Here is an 18,605-nt window from a genome sequence, read left to right on the forward strand (position 1 = left end):
AAGGAAACAGTGAATCAAGAAACTAAAACCCAGGTGCACATCTGCGGCACCTAGGGAGTGTACGTGCACACTATCTTGTTCCTGCCTCTTGCCATCTCAGAGGTATGGCGACCACAGACAGACAGACAGACAGACACACAGACAGACACTCTCTTTTATTATATGTATAGATAGATAGATAGATAGATAGATAGATAACAGATTGAAATCCAGGTATGTACATTAGTCTGTTGGAGAATGAACACAGTTTTACTCACATACTCGGCTGAGAAAATCTGCTCCAACATTGTCTGAACCTTTGATCGATTCCACTCGCATATCAAAGTTCTGCAAGTACATCACCCACCTCATGATACGATTATTCACAAACTTTGCAGAGTTCAGGTAGGTGAGGGGTTTGTGATCAGTCTGAAGCACGAATTTCACCCCTTGGAGGTAGAGTTCAAATTTCTTGATTCCCCACACGATGGCTAAACACTCTTTCTCCATGGTCGAGTAGTTCTTCTCGGCTCCTGACAGCTTCTTGCTGGCATAGCTGACCGGAAACGGTTTACCTCCATGCTCTTGCATCAGCATGGCGCCGATCCCTTCGTCCGATGCGTCTGTACGCAAGATGAACTCTTTGGCAGTATCAGGAAGGCGTAGCACCGGGTCTCGTGACATCAGGTCGCGCACGGTCTGGTATGCCTTCTCCTGAGCTGGTCCCCAGAGTATTCGGTTGGGGCATCCTTTTCGGGTCATGTCCGACAAAGGCGCCGTTATGGCGGCGAAGTTTGGAATGAACTCTCTGTAGTACCCAGCCAATCCAAGGAAGGATCGCACCTGCTTCTTGGTTTCAGGACGTGGCGCATTGAGGATCTTGGTGACGTTTTCCAACAAAAGCCCCTTTTGACCTTCCTTCAGTGAATAACCTATGAAGTCAACGTTGTCGGTCCCCAAAATGCACTTGCTGGGTCTCACGGTCAGATTGGCTTTTGTCAGGCGGGAAAACAGTTCCCTCAAAGTCTCCAGATGCTCCGCAAAGGTCTCCGTGTGGACTAGCAGATCATCCCAATAGTACACAACATTTTTCATTCCTTTGAGCATTTTTCGCATTCCCCTCTTCAGGGTAGCACCACTGTTCACCATGCCAAAAGGCATCCGCAGGCACTCATACGTTCCGTCTGGAGTTGCAAAGGCGGTCTTTGGTATGTCCTCTTCGCGCACAGGAATCTGCCAATATCCCTTGCTGAGATCGATCTTTGAGAAGATCTTACTGCCAGTCAACCGTCGGAACAGATCAGCCGCCGTCGGCATTGGTTCAGGGTCAAACACGGTGATCTTATTCACTTTCCTGAAGTCAATGCATACCCTGTTTGTGCCGTCTTTCTTCTTGACAACAACAACGGGAGATGAGTAAGGGGATGATGACTCACGGATGACCCCCATCTTCAACATGTTGTCGATGTCCTTCTTCAAGGATTCCCGAGCCTGAAACGGGATAGGGTATGGTTTTGAGCGAACAGGAACGTCAGATGTGAGGTGGACTTCATGTTCGACCAAGGACGTAGAGCCTGGAACATCAGAGAACCTATGGGTGAAGTCGCCCATAAAATCATGCAGCTCCTTCTGCTGATCTTCTGTCAGGTCAGGTCCGAGCTTGACGTCATCCACTCCCTCTTTCTTGTGGAGGTCTCCCAACTCCAGTAGTTCCTCACCGTCGAACTCGTCTAGTTCGGCTGGTTCTTCCGCACTTGCTGCGACCTGAACTGCTTCCGGAGGTCTCTCCACATACAGTTTCAGGAGGTTAGCGTGGTAGATCTTGGACTTCTTGCCGACATTCACCTTGTAGTCGTTGATCCCTACCACGGCCTCAACCTCGTATGGGCCTTTCCACTGCATCAGTAGTTTGTTGTGATCAGTGGGAAGCAGTATCAGCACTTTGTTACCTGGTGTAAACTTCCTGTTTACGGCTTTTCGGTCGTAGTAGTGCTTTCCGCTATCCTGAGACTTTCTCAAGTTTTCTCTCGCAATCTCGAGAGTCTCCTCCAGTTTCTCTCGCAACTCGAACACGTACTGGTAACTGTTCTTCACTTCAGGTGTGTCCACATCTTTCGTCCACAATTCCTTTAGTATTTGCATCGGACCTCTCACGGTCCGCCCGTACATCAGCTCGAACGGGGAGAATCCAGTGGACTCTTGTGGCACCTCCCTGTATGCAAATAGCAAGGCGTTGATGTAGCGATGCCACTGCCTTGGCTGCTCACTGCATAGTTTCTTCAGCGTGGACTTCAGCGTCGCATTGAATTTTTCGACCAGCCCATTGCACATCGGGTGATAAGCTGTCGTAGTCAAGTGACGAATGCTCAGCAGCCTGTTGACCTCTTCCATGCATTCAGAGACAAACTGTGTCCCCAGGTCTGTGAGGATCTCTTCAGGAACCCCAATTCTGCTGAAAATGTCCACAAGTGCCTCGGCAACAGTCTCGGTGTCAATTTTCTTCAGAGGCACGGCTTCTGGGTACCTGGTTGCATAGTCTACCAGGGTCAGTACCCAACGATGACCCGCTTCACTTGGCGGTTTGATCTCGCCGATGAGGTCAATAGCCACCCTCTTGAAAGGTCGGTCGATCAAAGGCATCTTCTGCAACGGCACTTTCGGGACCCTTCCTCGAGGTATGGTTTTCTGGCAAATATCGCACGATCGGCAGAATCGAGTCACATCTGCATGCAGTCCTGGCCAGTAAAACGCAGCCTGGATTCTGTCCGATGTCTTCTTGACACCCAGGTGACCTCCCATAATAGAGTCGTGGGCCACCTCCATCACCTGGCGCCTAAGTGGTTGAGGCACCAGAACTTGACGTAATGGCTTCCCACCGTTGACTCTCGGGTGCTGGAACACTCTGTACAGGATCTTGGTCTTTTTTTATTTTTTTTTATTTTATTTTTTTTATTCTCTTTTTGTACATTTTTTTTTACATGTATATGCTGTACATTACAGGACATCACCTAACCAAAAGGACAGAATCATATAACAGAAAAACACACTTGGACAATTACAACATACATGGGGTGGGAGGATGGAATGGGGAGGGGGGGATGTTCAGTGGTTTGGTGGTCGCATTATCAAAAGGTTTTAGGAACGAAAAAACCTAAGGGTTACATCAAAACGTGCATATACAGGCGCCAATCCTTGTAGAATTTATCTACTGTATTATTCACAACTGCGTTATACTTTTCACAAATAAATCTTTGCTTAAAGTTTCTACTAAATGTCTGAAAATGAGGGGTCTTTTTGTTCATTTTGGAAATATATACATGGTGTTTGGCACAGATTAATAACACATCAAAAGCTTTATCGGTGACTACATTGTTCGCCACTCCAAGAAGAACCAGTTCTTTAGACAGTTTTAAATTGTTGCAATGGGTGCAGTTCGCCTTTAGCCAATTTACAAATTCTATCCAAAAAGTCTGCACTTTATCACACTCCCAAAACATATGTAAAAGGGTTTCTTCATTTCTACCACAAAATGTACACAATGACGTATCCACAATTTTTCGCAAAAATAGAAACCTTTCTGTGGGCAAAATTCTGTACAATAATCGGTACTGGAACCATCTCAGACAAGTGTCTTTTGTTGTTTTAAAAACATGTTGAAAAATAGCCTTCTTATCTAACAAACAGTCTAAAGATTCAGACCATTTTTCGATACATTTTGGGACCGTAGTATGTTCAATCAGTTTTTTGTAAATAAGTTGTGTCTTACCTTTACAAATACATTTCCACACAATGGGCTCTGTCATAATGAAATGTTTATCAAATTCTAAGCCGATTTTTCTCTGATATTTCTTAACAGCCTGGATTACACCTTGATACAATACAAAATCGCCTCGCACATTTGGATATTTGATTTTAAACGCATTATAGGATAAGTATCCATTTTGTCCCAAAATATGACCAATCTGAGCTATTCCATTGTCGATCCAATTTTGAATGTACACTGTCTTTTTATCTCTCCGAATATTAACATTATAATGTAAACATTCTGATACAAAATCGTTAAAGGTTATAGGGTCACATTTTCCATGTAGTTTCTTATAATGTTTAAAAACATTGGTCCAAAACGGGTTTTCCATTCTCTGCATCAAAACATTTGCAAATTCCTCTCCTCTCATATTAATTGTTGTAACAGATGGACATGCTTTAAACAATAATCTTGATATTAATCCAGTAAGGCCATCAACTCTTTTTAACCAAACGATTTTTAGAGATGACAGAAAACTTTTCACGTCAACCATCTTTAATCCTCCATCTTCATAGGGTTGGGTGACCGTACTTCTTTTAATTTTATCTCTTTTTCCATCCCAAAGAAATTTGAAAAACATATTATTTAACTCCATCATAAACTGTTCGTCTGGATCAGGTAAATTAGTAAACAAATGTGTCAATTTGGAAATAGCCAAGGTTTTTAGGACTGTTATTTTACCAAAAGGTGTCAGGTTCCTTCTGGTCCATGAATTCAGAAGTTTTTGAATTTCCTTTAACTTATTTCTATAGTTAAGAAAAACAACCTCAGATATATTCACCGAAAAAATAACGCCAAGTGCTTTAAAATTATCCGGGTTCCAGGTAAAATTCATATCAGGCAAAAATCTTCTTTTGCTAAACTTTAAAGGTCCTAACCAAACTACAATTGTTTTATCATAGTTCATTCTCAGACCTGACAGTGAAGCAAAATGTTGTAACACTTTTATACTTTCGCAAAAAGATTGCTCTGTACCATCAAGAAACAGACTGGTATCATCAGCGAATTGTGACAATAAAATATTTTCGCCAAGAATATTCATACCACCAATCTTTTTGTTCTGGCGTACCATAAGAGACAATATTTCAGCACAAATCAAAAATAGATAAGGTGACAGCGGATCCCCTTGCCGGGTGCCTCGACCTACATTAAACCATGCTGAATACCGACCATTGACTGAAACACAGGACTTAATTTTGCAATAAAAAGTAAAAATCCATCGTTTCATGTCATTTCCAAAGTTAAATTTGCTCAAAGATTTTTCAATAAATGACCAGGCAACACTGTCGAAAGCCTTTTCAAAGTCGACCATCAAAAGTAGGCCAGGTATATTGTGTTTATTTGAGTAGAACAGGGTATCATATATTAATCTGACGTTTTCACCAATATATCTTCCTTTCAAGAAGCCTTTTTGATCATCATGAATCAGATTTGGCAAAACACGTTTAAACCGTTCTGCAATGCACGTTGATGCAATCTTATAGACCGTATTTAACAGAGTAATTGGTCTCCAATTTTTCAAAAGTGTTTTATTTTTCCCTTCCTTTGGAATACATACTATAACGCCCTGTCTCTGAGTCACTGACATTTCTCCTTTCTCAAATCCACAATTTATAGACCGTAACATAAACTTTCCTAAGTCAGAATAGAAAAACTTGAAGAATTCCGCAGTGTACCCGTCTGATCCTGGGCTTTTGTTGTTGTTTAATTTTTTCACAGCTTTGAGTAGCTCACATTGAGTAAGTCTACCTTCCAATTGTTTACTCTCAGCATCTGTTAATACAGGATGAGCCAGGTTTTCATCAATCTCTTGATTTACCAGTTCGGCTTCTCTTGAAGTATATAACTCCTCATAAAAAGTTTGTGCTTCCTTAACAATTAAAGCATTATCATGAATAACTTCACCATCATCTTTCTGCAAAAAACACATGGACTTCTGGACAAACTGTCTTTTCTCCAAATTACAAAAATATTTTGTATTTTTTTCCCCTTCTCCAATCCACTTCGCACGGGATCTAATTATCATACCATCCACTTTTTTCTGCCTTATTTGACTTAACTCCTGTCGTGTTTGCTCTAAAAGTTGAATATTATACTCTGTCAAGTTACTTTCCAAAGTGTATATTTGAGAAAGAAGATCTTTTTCTTTTCTGTTACTTTCCTTTTTTTTATATGAGGAATATGAAATGCATCTACCTCTTATTTCCATCAACAACATCTCAAAAAACAACTGATCATCAATCAATAGCTGTAAATCATCATCGTCAATCAAGTCAATATTGTCCACATTATAAACAGGTAAAGCATATTGTATCTTTACATCAACAATAACCTTCTTCACTATATTTACAAATTCCATGTCTGTCAACAGTGAATTATTAAACTTCCAAAAGGGTCTATCACGTTTAACAACATCAGTTCTAAAACTTACTCCAACAATTGAGTGATCAGAGTAGTAACCTGGTGTAATATCCGCTTTCACAATCTCAAAACCTAACTGCTCTGACACAAGGAAATAATCAAGTCTGCTTCGCTGTGAACTATGAAACCGCCTCCATGTATACTGTCTCACATTAGCATGTAAGGCTCTATATATGTCAATGAGATCATACTGCTCCATAAAATCAACAACTTTTCTCCTACTATTGACTTTATAAGATTTGGCCGGGTAGTTTGTATCAACATTGGGGTTTATAACAACATTCCAATCACCTCCGATAATAATTAACTCATTATCCATCTGCACAATTCTCTCAAACAGTTTGTCAAAAAAAACAGGACAATCAGCATTACTTGGGCCATAAACATTTGCAAGGGTCAGACGTTTTTTTCAAAATCTCAATATCAATCAAAATATACCTTCCATCATCATCTTTGACAATATTATGAATCTTATAATCAAAATTATTTTTAAACAATACAGCAACACCTCTACTTGCAGAATCATTACCAGCAACAATACATTCATAGCCCCACTGTGACCTAATCCAATTTTCTTGGTGACTTTTCCAGTGCGTTTCTTGTAGCAAGAAAACATTTCCATTCTGCTGTCTTAAAAAGTCAAACACATCTTTCTTTTTCTTGAAGTCTCCAAGTCCATTTACATTAAAGGAACAAATTTTTAACTCTTCATGGACTACCATTGTGATCAAACACAAAAACCATTATACTTTTTCATCCAAATAACTATATTGATCAAGCGCAAAAAGTGTATTGTAGACCATCCACATTCAACACAAATACACAAATATATATGCATGTAAGCAGCCCTGACCACATTCAACACAAATACACAAATATATATGCATGTAAGCAGCCATTTCTCACAAATCGAGCAGAAGAGCACAGCAACAGGTCGAGGCAGTAAAAGCGATAACACTAGGACCAGGAGTTTTTTAACAAAAATTGCAAACATTGGGAGACAGCCCACAAAGGCAGTAGTGATACAACCAAACTCTGGACAATACATCAGCGAGCAAACAGAACCATTACCCATAATCGACCCAGGCATGAGAAAAATAGAACCATACATCCAGCATAGTGATGATAATAGACACAGCATAGAAACGCGACCACCAGCTCAACACACTAACAGGGGCACGAAGGGGGGGCAAACAACACGACACGAATGACACGAATACCAAACAACAGAGAGAACAAGCAAAAACGGAACAAAAGTTACAACAAGAAAGGGTACAACAAGAAATAGTAGACAGACATGAATACAAGTAACACATACCTTCGGATCTTGCCACTGGGCTATAGGACGAAGGAGTATGTTTCCAGGAACTTTATTGAACTTTATCCAAGTACTTAAAAGTACACAGTTGTAGTCGATCGATTGACGCCATTTTGGATTGCACCGATCACGTGGTTTTTCGTGGGGCGACTGGAAATATTTTCACCGATACTACTCTCAGTATGTATTATGTACGGCTTAATAACATGGCTGGATGACAGCACATTTGATATAGAATGAAAACAAGTGACGGAACACTCTCTCGTTAAAGGTTGGGGAAAGACCGGGATCGTAAAAGGAAACCAATGTCTGTACCGGTGGAGGAGCTAGGCAAACCAAAACAAAACATCACGTGGTCACAACACTGCCATGTGCTTTCTACTTGTCTAGTTGTCAAAATTCAATGATAAAAAACATACCTTGTTTATCATAGAACAAAAACAGACAGATACTCGGATATTTGTTGTGTGTTTGGTAGCCTGTAAAAGGTAGACTCAAGATCTCTGACATACGGCTGGACAACAATCTTGTTGGTGGTTATGATTATATTTACACAACCTAGCACAACCTAGCACCCCCCCAAAAAACAGAAAAACTACCCTTCAACGCTCAGAAGCATGACTACTCCATTCCGACTGTCTTCTGGTGGGGTCATTGAGTTCAGATAGGGATCTGATAGAGACAACTTTTCCTTTTTTGGTTTTCATCATCACTTTACCGTTCTTTGTCCATGCTTTTTCACAGATAGCATCCTCTTTGACCTTGTTGAAGAGGTACTATGTCGTCTGGGTTAGGTCTTCCACAATCACGACGCCTGACCCTTTTAGCCCCCTCCTATTATACAGGATTTGGTCCCTTATTCTGCGAGAGACAAATCGCACAATGGTTCCTCGCGGGGTGTTCCTGTCTCGCTGAAGTCTGCCTAGGCGATGGACTGCCTCAATGTCATCGGGGGACACCTTCACGTTCAGCTTGTTGTCGAACAGCGCCAATACCTTCTCCTCGCATTCGGACTGTTGTTCCGGCTGTTGCCCGTCCCTGTTCTCCTGCCTGCCACTGCCCTGCCTCGTCTGCTCAGATGGATTGGAACCGCCATTTGGACCACCGGACTCTTGGTCTTTACTTCAAAGTGCACAGTGCCTTCGCCCTTAGTCATCTCCTTGAAAGGACGACTCCTGTACTTTGTTAAGGTCGAATCAGCTTCCTGTAGCTGAATCAGCCGATCCCTGTCCACGACAGCAGTTGCAGAACTGTTGGTGACCCTGAGTGGCGTAGTTGTTTTGTCCTTCTTCGCCTGGGCTCTGGTCGTCACAGCGCTTACAACCTGCGGCTGGTCGCGGCGATGCACAGTTGCTCTGTCATCTCGTAACAGTTCGCTGATATCTTCACTCGCGAATGGCAGTGGGTCTTCCTCCTCAGCAGCAGGCTGAGCTGAGCCCATTCTCCATTCGAAATCAGGGTCATCAGGACGTCTCGCACCCCCAATGTTCCCAATTAATAGATCGTACAAGGGCTTCTTCAGGCAGACGGCCTCAACTTCTGTGAAGTATGGAGTATCGATCTGGTCTTTCCCTTCACTGAATGCTGGAAGTTTCGATGCCCTGTGTAGCATTTGCTGCTGGTTATCTCTTTGGCGTGGTGCCTCGTGCTGATTTTGAACACACACCATTTCTGTCTGAAGCTCTAAGCGCTTCATCTCCATTTTTATTTGGAGCTCTAAGCGTTTCAGCTCTATTTGCCTTTCTTCACGCTGTGCTTCTCTTTCTCTTTCTTCACTCTCACGCTGCGCTTGTCTTTCTTCACGCTCACGCTGCGCTTGTCTTTCTTCACGCTGCACTTGTCTTTCTTCACGCTGCGCTTGTCTTTCTTTTTCTTCTCGCTCACGCTGCGCTTGTCTTTCTTCACGCTGCGCCAGCAGTCGTGTCTGGGACTCGACGAACTCCGTCAACTGCTTGCCTTTTAGTCCCAATTCAATTCCTTTTCCCCAGAACTCAGCCATTCTGGTCTTTTCCGGTGCGTTCGTCTGTATTCTTTCACAGCCACGAACGTAGACGAATGTAGTCTTCTAAAAGAACACAGTCTCTACTGCACCTCCGATGCTTCTCTCGTCGCTGTTCACCTTCGTAGACGCAGGCTGCCACCCTCCTCGTCTAACGTGACGGCGCACTCTGCTCACGATACGTACACGACGTACCTCAGTCGTATTTCGTAGTATTAATGCACTAGCTCCGCGACGAAGTCCGTCTCGTCTAAACGGCAGCTAACCTCTGTAATCCCGATACACTCCGGCGTCGCTCACCGTACCGAGTTGCTGCGATTACCAAACTCTTCACCAGTCACACCGAATCCACGGTTCCGTAGTCTCAATACTGATCCCTCAGGATACACCCGATTGATGGCTACCTCCTGTGACTGTCTTGACTGTCTTTGTTGCTGGAAAACCCTTGGCGTTAAACGTAGATATCGGCTTTGGCCCCCAATTGTTACACGACACTTGAGATTGCCACAAGTTCTCAAACGTCGTATAGTTGTGTTCTTTTATTCTACGTCGCCCGTCTTCGCAGCAACAGAAAACAACTCGTCAAATTGAGTTCGAGGATTTATTTAGCATTCCATACATACAACTGCACATCGTAGCAGAACTCAAAGTAGAAGCTTTTTTACATACAAATCGCGCTGGCATATATAGTAAATACTCAATCTCGAGAATATTCCAGACCGAACATGATACAACTACATTATACGAGCCGTGCATGGACTAAACTAGCGACATTCCCTATGACGTACATCAAAGGTGCCGACGCACTTAATCCGAGCGAACACCACGAACTCACGACTAAAAACAGCTAGTAAACAACTTGTTTTGACAGGACTAGAAAGTTCACCTGCATTCTCGTCCAAGCATAAATATTGTGTTTACAAAATATGATATCGGTACTTTCCCACAAAGTACAAATAAGTCAACTACATGCAACACACAAAACTGAACCAAAGCTCAGCAACGGTAGCGTTTCCTAACACCGTTTCAAAATAGTTCCCTACCCTGCGGAGATAGAACTAGGAATTGTTGCAGAGATGTGATGATGTGTGTGTATGTGTGTTTTTTAAAAATTATTTTAACGTTTTTTATTTACTATTATAATTAAAAAATGTTTAAGCAGGTACAACTTTCATAATGTCCATTGTTTGCTTGTGTTGTTCTTGTTGGAAAAAAAAGAAGAAAAAAGGAATTGTCGCACAGATTCATTGTCTACGTTTATTACATCACAAATATTTCAGAATACATCACTTACGTTACATAGAAAACAAGGAAAATTACATAAACGTGAATTGGAATATTTGAAACAGACGGTGAGTATTTTGTTGTTGTAATGTTCGATCCATCAATAACTAAATAGATGATAAATGACAGATATTAAGAGCGTACATTCAGTTTGTCATTTGATACGAAAATACGCATTGGAAGGAGTGGCAATTCATGTATACCTGGATGTCAGCTCTGCAGAACGACCCAAATACACCCGCTCAGTCAAAATACCGACTGACATTAAGAAAGGTCCATTCACCCAGTGCACGAAAGTAAAATGTCTCCAACAAAAATTCCCCTAATAACCCCGGCGGTGTTACATGGATGTTATGTATAGGCGAGTTACACTGACTTGGACAAGGAAAAGTGAGGGTCCGGAGGATCTCCTTACTCTGCTGTATAGCAAAGCATACTTCTTCTTTTTCTTCTTCGTTCATGGGCTGAAACTCCCACGTTCACTCATGTTTTTGCACGCGTGGGGTTTTACGTGTATGACCGGTTTTACCCCGCCATTCAGGCAGCCATACACCGCTTTCGGGGGAAGCATGCTGGGTATTTTTGTGTTTTTATAACCCACCGACCTCTGACATGGATTACAGGATCTTTTCCGTGCGCACTTGGTCTTGTGCTTGCGTGTACACACGAAAGGGGATAAAACACTAGCAGGTCTGCACATATGTTGACCTGGGATATCAGAAAAATGTCCACCCTTACCCCACCAGGCGGCCGCGGCTGGGATTTGAACTCACGACCATCCGATTAGGAGACCGATGTCTTATCCACTCGGCCACTGCGCCCGTCCAAAGCATTCAAAATGTTGTGGTTGAAGTAACTAAACGACAGGGAATGTATGTCGGTCAACACTCTTTTTAATATTTTATTAGGAAAGTAAACTTGGCCAAAACATTATTGCAACAATTTTCGCACCCAAATTAAAACATTAATTCCCGTGTAATGTTATTACAACTTTATCCCCGAATACGGTAGTACTAGGGCTCAGCAGACTTTAATTGTGTGTGTGTGTGTGTGTGTGTGTGTGTGTGTGTGTGTGTGTGTGTGTGTGCCTGTGTGTGTGTGTGTCTGTCTGTCTCGACTTAACAGCTTATTGCTGGGAAACTACTGGGCGCAGTTCGTTCAAAAGTTGATACACTAACTTGATAATAGGTCCGATTGATCGTATTAAACTTCATAATGTTACCTGGGACCTAAATGCGATATAATTCACAAAAACGACTCTTGGCGGTGGGCGGAATTGGCGGTGGGATAAAACTGCTGTTCGGCTGATAGAACAGCCAGCCAGCCAGCGTCACTGGGCCTGATCACACATACGCTGCGTGTCAGTGCCAGTTCGCGTGCTGCGCGACCTAATTTTATGAACGAGCGAAGTGAAGCCAGCCGGCTTCTTACCTCTTGTAGTCTTTTTTCTCTCGCGCGGTGTGTGTGTGTGTTCAAGATTTTTGTACATGTGTTAGTGTTACTGTTTGTGTGTGTGTGTATGTGTGTGTGTGTGGGTGTGTGTGTGTGTGTGCGCGCGCGCGTGCATGAGTCTATAATCGTGTGTGTATGTGTGTATGTGTGTGTGTTTGTGTGTGTATGTGTGTGTGTGTGCGTGCATGAGTCTGTACTCGTGTGTGTGTGTGTGTGTGTGTGTGTGTGTGTGTGTGTGTGTGTGTGTGTGTGTGTGTGTGTGTGTAAGAAAGAGAGAGAGAGGGAGTGAGGGAGAGAGGGAGAGAGAGTGTGTGTGTGTGCGAATGTGTGTGTGCATGAGTTTGTGTGTGTATGAGTGTGTATATGTGTTTGTTTGTAAAGCACATCCTCGGCTCGCATGCAATGTATTTATATAGCAAAGGGAATGCCTGTAATTCACACATAGCAATCATTTGGCCTTAAACGTGCACAAGACAAAAACTTTCATACTGGGGGAGCGAACCAGTCTGAAGAGTACTCGGGTCCAGCGCGAGCGTTTTTTATATGCCAGTTAAGGCCGTTCACTTGAAAATCAGGATCACTTGTTGGATTATTGAAATCGTTTACAGGGATCACGTCAACAACTACACAGCAACAACAACAACCGCCGCTCAGAAATTGAACAATAGCAAGAACAGGTCACGTAATACGGGAGCTCCTTGGCATTGCTCCAGATCCCTCTGTGTCTGTCTTTGCTTTTTCTTTGGAGAGTTTGATGTTTGATTGTGTGTGTGTGCGTGTGTGTGTGTGTGTGTGTGTGTGTGTGTGTGTGTATGTGTGTGTGATGTGTGTATGTATTGTGTGTGTGCATGTGACTTTTTGTGTGTGTGTGTATGTGCGTGTGTGTGTTCGTGCGCGCGTGTGTGTGTGTGGATGTGTGTGTGTGTGTGTGTGTGCGCGTGCGTGTGTGTGTGTGTGTGTTTACTTGTACGTGTTTGATGTAACTGACCCGCACCCCCCCCCCCCCCCCGCCCACCCCTCGATAACACGTTCATGGAATACTACTGTGACTAAATCAAGTTCCTCGATAATGATAGAAAAACAAATTATACGCAACAAAATAAACAATAGAAGGACAAGCGATTACATAAAGGAGTAAAAGGTCTACTCTTACCGTCTGCAAAAGGCACGCAGACCAAATACACCAGCAAAAACACAAGAAGGGACCGCAATGAGGCCATTTCGAAATCGAATACTTCTCGATCTGCTGTTTGTAGACTTTGTAGAAGAGGTATCAATCCAGGAAGTTTTTTTTTACTCGTTTGCAGTAAACACGTAATTCAGCTTTTCACCGTGACGTTCACAGAATGATATGGAAGGCGGAAAGGATCAAATGATCGAGCAAAAGGATCGAGTAAAAGGATGCATACTTTTTGGAAAGTATGCATCCTTTTTGTGTTTGACCCTTTCCGCCCTGCCCTACGGCAAAAGGATAGATCTTTTTTCGGAAAGTATGCATCCTTTCCAAAACGTATGCATATTTTTCGCGTTTTACCCTTTTCTGGCGAAAAGGGTCAAACACACGAGCAAAAGTATCGTGCAAAAGGATCGATCCTTTTGAAAAAAATATGTGTTTAACCTTTTCCCGAAAGGATGCATACTTTCCGAAAAGTGTGTATCCTTTTACTCGATCCTTTTGCTCGAACATTGGACCCTTTCCGCCTTCCATACACAGAAGGATCCGGAGCAATGCCAAGGAACTCCCGTATTACGTGACCTGTTCTTGCTATTGTTCAATTTCTGAGCGGCGGTTGTTGTTGTTGCTGTTTAGTTTTTGTTCTGGTTGATATTTTAAACTAAAATGTCCAAAGTACATAATTTGCTGACTGCAGTATTTCTAATCGTGGACTCTCTTTGTTCCCCATATAAGTGAATGAGGTTACATAAAGTAAAACTCAATAAATTAGCACACATACATAGAAATAAACAGACTAACAAACCAAAGCAATAAAACAAAAAAGTCACAGTCGTTGGACACACAAGACCCTGACTCCTTTTATCAGCAACATTAATGTAGTACCATTCTCCTCAAGTATGATTTGCTCTCAACAGATTTAGCTGATATAAAGTCCACCACGCTGTTGTATGTGTAGTGTAACTACATGCATTACATGCACATATTCATAAGACCTTATTTGATAAATGTACTTCCTTTTAAAAGCTGACACAGAAGTAACTTGGTGTACATGCAACCATTCACAGGCACACTCCTCTTCGTGAAAACTGTTCGGCTCACAATCTCTGATCTGGTCAGACTTTTACATGGGATAAGACCCTACCTCCACTTGGTCACATACCCCAAAACATGAACAACCTTGATGCTTTCTATTTACGATAGAACATTTGTGATGGAAAAAAAATAAAAAAAATAAAAAATCCCTGCGCTTAGAACCCACGGAATACGCGCGATATAAGCCTCATATTGATTGATTGATTGATGAACTTGTTTTGCAAAAGCCAAGTTTCGCAAGTAATGTATTCACACAACAATTCTAACTCACCACAGCAAACAACCAGGATGCTGATTTGTGACCCTCCACCACGGAATGAGTCGCATGTCACGTTTGCATGATTTTCATATTTTTACATTTTTCTGAAGACTTTTTTATGCTCTATCCAGTGGTGAAACCCGTTTCAGAAAAGAGCGCAAACTGTTTGAGTTATAAGCCTGTGACTAAGGTGACCCTCACACTGTTACCAGACACTCCCCGGACTTATATTATGCCTAGCGCAGAACCGCGTGAGGTGACATGCGACTCATTTCGTGGTGGAGGGTCACATTTTTAGGATGTGTCCAAGTGGAGGGATGTTCTGATCCCATGTAAAAGCCTGGCCAGATCTGTGATTGAGAGTCGAAATATTTTCACGAGAAGGAGAGTGCCTTTGATCTTTGCAGTGAGGCGTGAATCATGTCAAATCAAGACTGTGTGTATTCAAATATCTTCAATGGTAAAGCAGGGTTCCCAGACGGTCGTTATCTTTTCAAGAAGCGTCGTAGCTGGCTTGCGTCGTTCAGTGTTTGAAAAGAGCAGCTCTATGAAGCGTTAACTGCGCAGTTGGATAGCAGCCATGGCAGCACGCCATTCTTTCAGTGCAGATGAAGCTGTCGGTTTTCCCTTGTGGTGAATGTGGTGGTGGTGTTAGTGTTGGTGGTGGTTCTGGCGGTGATATTCCTCTTTACGACTCTTCTCTTTCACCTACAAGCATACCTTTAATGGGGTAAAAAGGCCCCTCCCCCCCCCTCTGTCCGTGAATCTATCCGTGTCTGCCTGTCTGTCACTCTCTCTGTGTCACTCTATCTGTGTCGCTCTCTCTCTCTCTCTCTCTCTCTCTCTCTTTCACTGTCTCTCCCTCTCCCTCTCTTTAAGGAATGTACGTAGCAGTCAAGACCGAGTGATGTATAATCAATTATTCCCCCCTCTGCTTCTTTACCTCTGTAAACTTGTAGGGGTAGTTATTTTTCGATAATGACCCAGCAACCAAACAAATAACGACCCAGCAACAGCCTGAATCCTCGATAGTGCAATGGGTTGAGAGGTTGTTCTGTTTCGGTACTACTTTTTGCGACTGAAAAGTTCAGAACGCTCTAATGTACGAAGTATACATCTCTGGAGCAAACAATACAAACATACCGCATTTAAATTAACAACTACAGGCCTGAACACATGAATCTCCATATAAAATCCATGAGTTCGGTTGTTTTCTGAATCTCATCTGCCGTGGCTCAAGCCGTTCATCACAAGCAATTTCCCAAGGCAAGTAACTCATACTTTGTCTAGCGACAAGAGTAGTTCCCCTTCTTTTCACTCAGTTCCTTCGACAACAGACTGCAATCCGACGGTCAGTTTTCAACAATATTTCATTTAATAAACAGATCACACGCAACCAAATGCACACATCTCATCAATTTAAACAACATAAAGGGGTTTCATACACTATTTTCCCCGGAAAACTGAACTTCATACAGTTTTTAACGTTGGAACACGGGTGCAAAAGTTCGTCTGCTAGTCCCATTTGACGAAAAAACATTACCCTAAGCGATACCAAAACATATACAGAACACACAATATCTGCCTTTGCCGCCACAGCAGAATAACAGCATATCTGTGTACTTGATTTTAGCCTAAAATAGGAAAACTGACAAGAAGTGTTAACAGAATGGAATGATTTGCACGGAACTATACAACCGCGCATTAATCGATCGCCTGCGCAGGTTGACTGGTTGAGAGAATAGGATTCGATCAAACTTTCGCAAAAAAACTCCTCTTTTCTTTGAATAACTGAAGAAAGGAGGAATAAAGAGGTTACACACCTCGTCTCAGTGATTATCAAAAATAATGGTCTCAGTTCGCGGTCATGAAAAAGCTCGCTAAAGCTCGCATTTTTCATGATCCGCTAACTTCGACCATTATTTTTGATAATCACTGAGACTCGGCATGTAACCTCTACATAATTGCCAAATATGTGATGCTGTTATTGTCGTCGTCATTGTTGTTGTTATTGCTGTTGTTGTTGATGGTGTTGTTGGTGTTGTTGTTCGTGTTTTGCTGTTGTTTATTGTCGCTGTTGTTATCGTCGCCATTGTCGTTGTCGCTGTATTTGTTTACCGTTTATAGATGTTCACCCTCCGGATCACACATTATTGAACACACTCTTCCTTTTTGTGTCACTGTGAGTATAACCTTCGCATGCTTTAATTCTTTACACCGGCCTTTTCAACACGTGAATAAAAGTTTGCTTTACAACATTCCTTGATCGAAAAGAGTTTATTTTAAACTCGGAGCTCGGTGCACATATATTCAGGGACTTTAGATTGGCAATGCGCTATTTTAAGGTATAGCTCATTTGAAACCCATAATGGTACCTGGATGTTCCACTTTTATTTTTTTAAACTGCACATCTGTTGCTGTGTGTTTCGCTAAGAATCAATACAAGGCAATGAGACCACTATTATCTCGCGAGTCAAATCATGTTTGGAACTTCTCGACAGAGCCTCGAGTGACGTCATCATATGCATTGACCCAGTTTCGACAAGATACCACGCGATACCATGGATGGATAGAGGTGTAACTTAAACATATTGACTAGTTACAAACAGCAAAGTTACACTCCTCCGTAAAGCTTTAACCGCCAGCTACATTGCTTTTTGTATCAGTAACATTCCTTTACGTCTCATATTTCACAAATGGACGGATGTCAACATTTAAGAGAACATTGGGAGACATGAAGACATTTCACGTTGTCACGTGGTAACCCAGTAGTCTGGGAGGCTTCGTAAAAGAAAATGTGTTTATTTACTCGGTAGTCTTTGTGAAGACTTTATTCAAATGCTTTCAGGAAAAATCGCTTTTTTTGAAAACAAATAATAATATACCGAGCAATGCAAATCCCTGAACAAAAGGTCGTTAGTCGGAGGTTTTACAATAACAAAAAACGGATAGGCCTACTGAAAACTTAGTTCCAAGATATCTGAAATGAGCTACGCTTCGTATACCTTAGGGGGTTTCGGCAAACACGACCCCGTAATTGCCTTACTAAACAAAAAAGTCTCTCTGGATTCCCAAAACGAGTTAAAAATAGTATTCACAATCACAGCATTTTAAAGGTGTTGTCCGTGTATTGTTGAAGGCACAGTCCCTCCCGTTTAAAAACAATCTTCACCCCATCCAAGATCTGGTTAGACTTTAATGGGAGAAGATCATCCCTTTACTTGCACAATCACAGCAAAATAACAAGCTTGATGTTTTCTGCCCACCGTACGTGGTGACTTCCATTTACTATCTCCTCTTCGCAAGCATGTCGACGTCGTAATGCCGCGTATTATTTCTTGCATCTCAGTGCCGTTGTGGAGTTTTCAGACTCCCCGCACCCGATGAATGTGCGGGCCTTCTTTGTCAGAATGCTTGATGTGTTATAAAGGAAATTTCCCTGCGCATGTTGTTGATTACAATGACCATCTTAGCTGCTCCTCCTTTGGAGACGACACTGCTATGGCCACACTGCACTGCACTGGAAGCATGCTGTCTTCGGACAATGCAGTCAGATGATCGAGTCGAGGCCATCCTTGGTGGTTTTATTCTCGAATGAAACATCATATGAAGCAGCGACTCAGACGTAGGTACAGGTCAGTAGAGGGGGTGAAACACATTTGTGACACAACGAATGGGTGACACCATAACTTCAAACAACCTATCAAATCCTTCTCATTGCAGTTATACCAACTGGGCAAAAAGAGTCGGAAAGAAGGTGAAATGTCCTTTTTATGCTATGTTCGTATCACAAAAAATGTCAGTTATTTTCTTTTCAAA

The 18,605-nt window shown here is 42.3% G+C and overlaps 1 protein-coding gene across 1 annotated transcript in view; it reads right to left on the reverse strand.

Moving 5' to 3' along the window:
• Nucleotides 1-13,546, reverse strand: part of LOC138947157 (uncharacterized) — a 38,946-nt gene extending 25,400 nt beyond the window's left edge. The window contains exon 1 of the mRNA XM_070318597.1: nucleotides 13,412-13,546. Within this exon, the coding sequence (XP_070174698.1) occupies nucleotides 13,412-13,478 (67 nt within the window). The 5' untranslated portion in view covers nucleotides 13,479-13,546. The remainder of the gene's footprint in view (nucleotides 1-13,411) is intronic.
• Between the last annotated feature and the right edge of the window lie 5,059 nt (nucleotides 13,547-18,605).

Source organism: Littorina saxatilis, linkage group LG14 (assembly GCF_037325665.1).
Source record: "Littorina saxatilis isolate snail1 linkage group LG14, US_GU_Lsax_2.0, whole genome shotgun sequence".
Taxonomy (NCBI): domain Eukaryota; kingdom Metazoa; phylum Mollusca; class Gastropoda; order Littorinimorpha; family Littorinidae; genus Littorina; species Littorina saxatilis.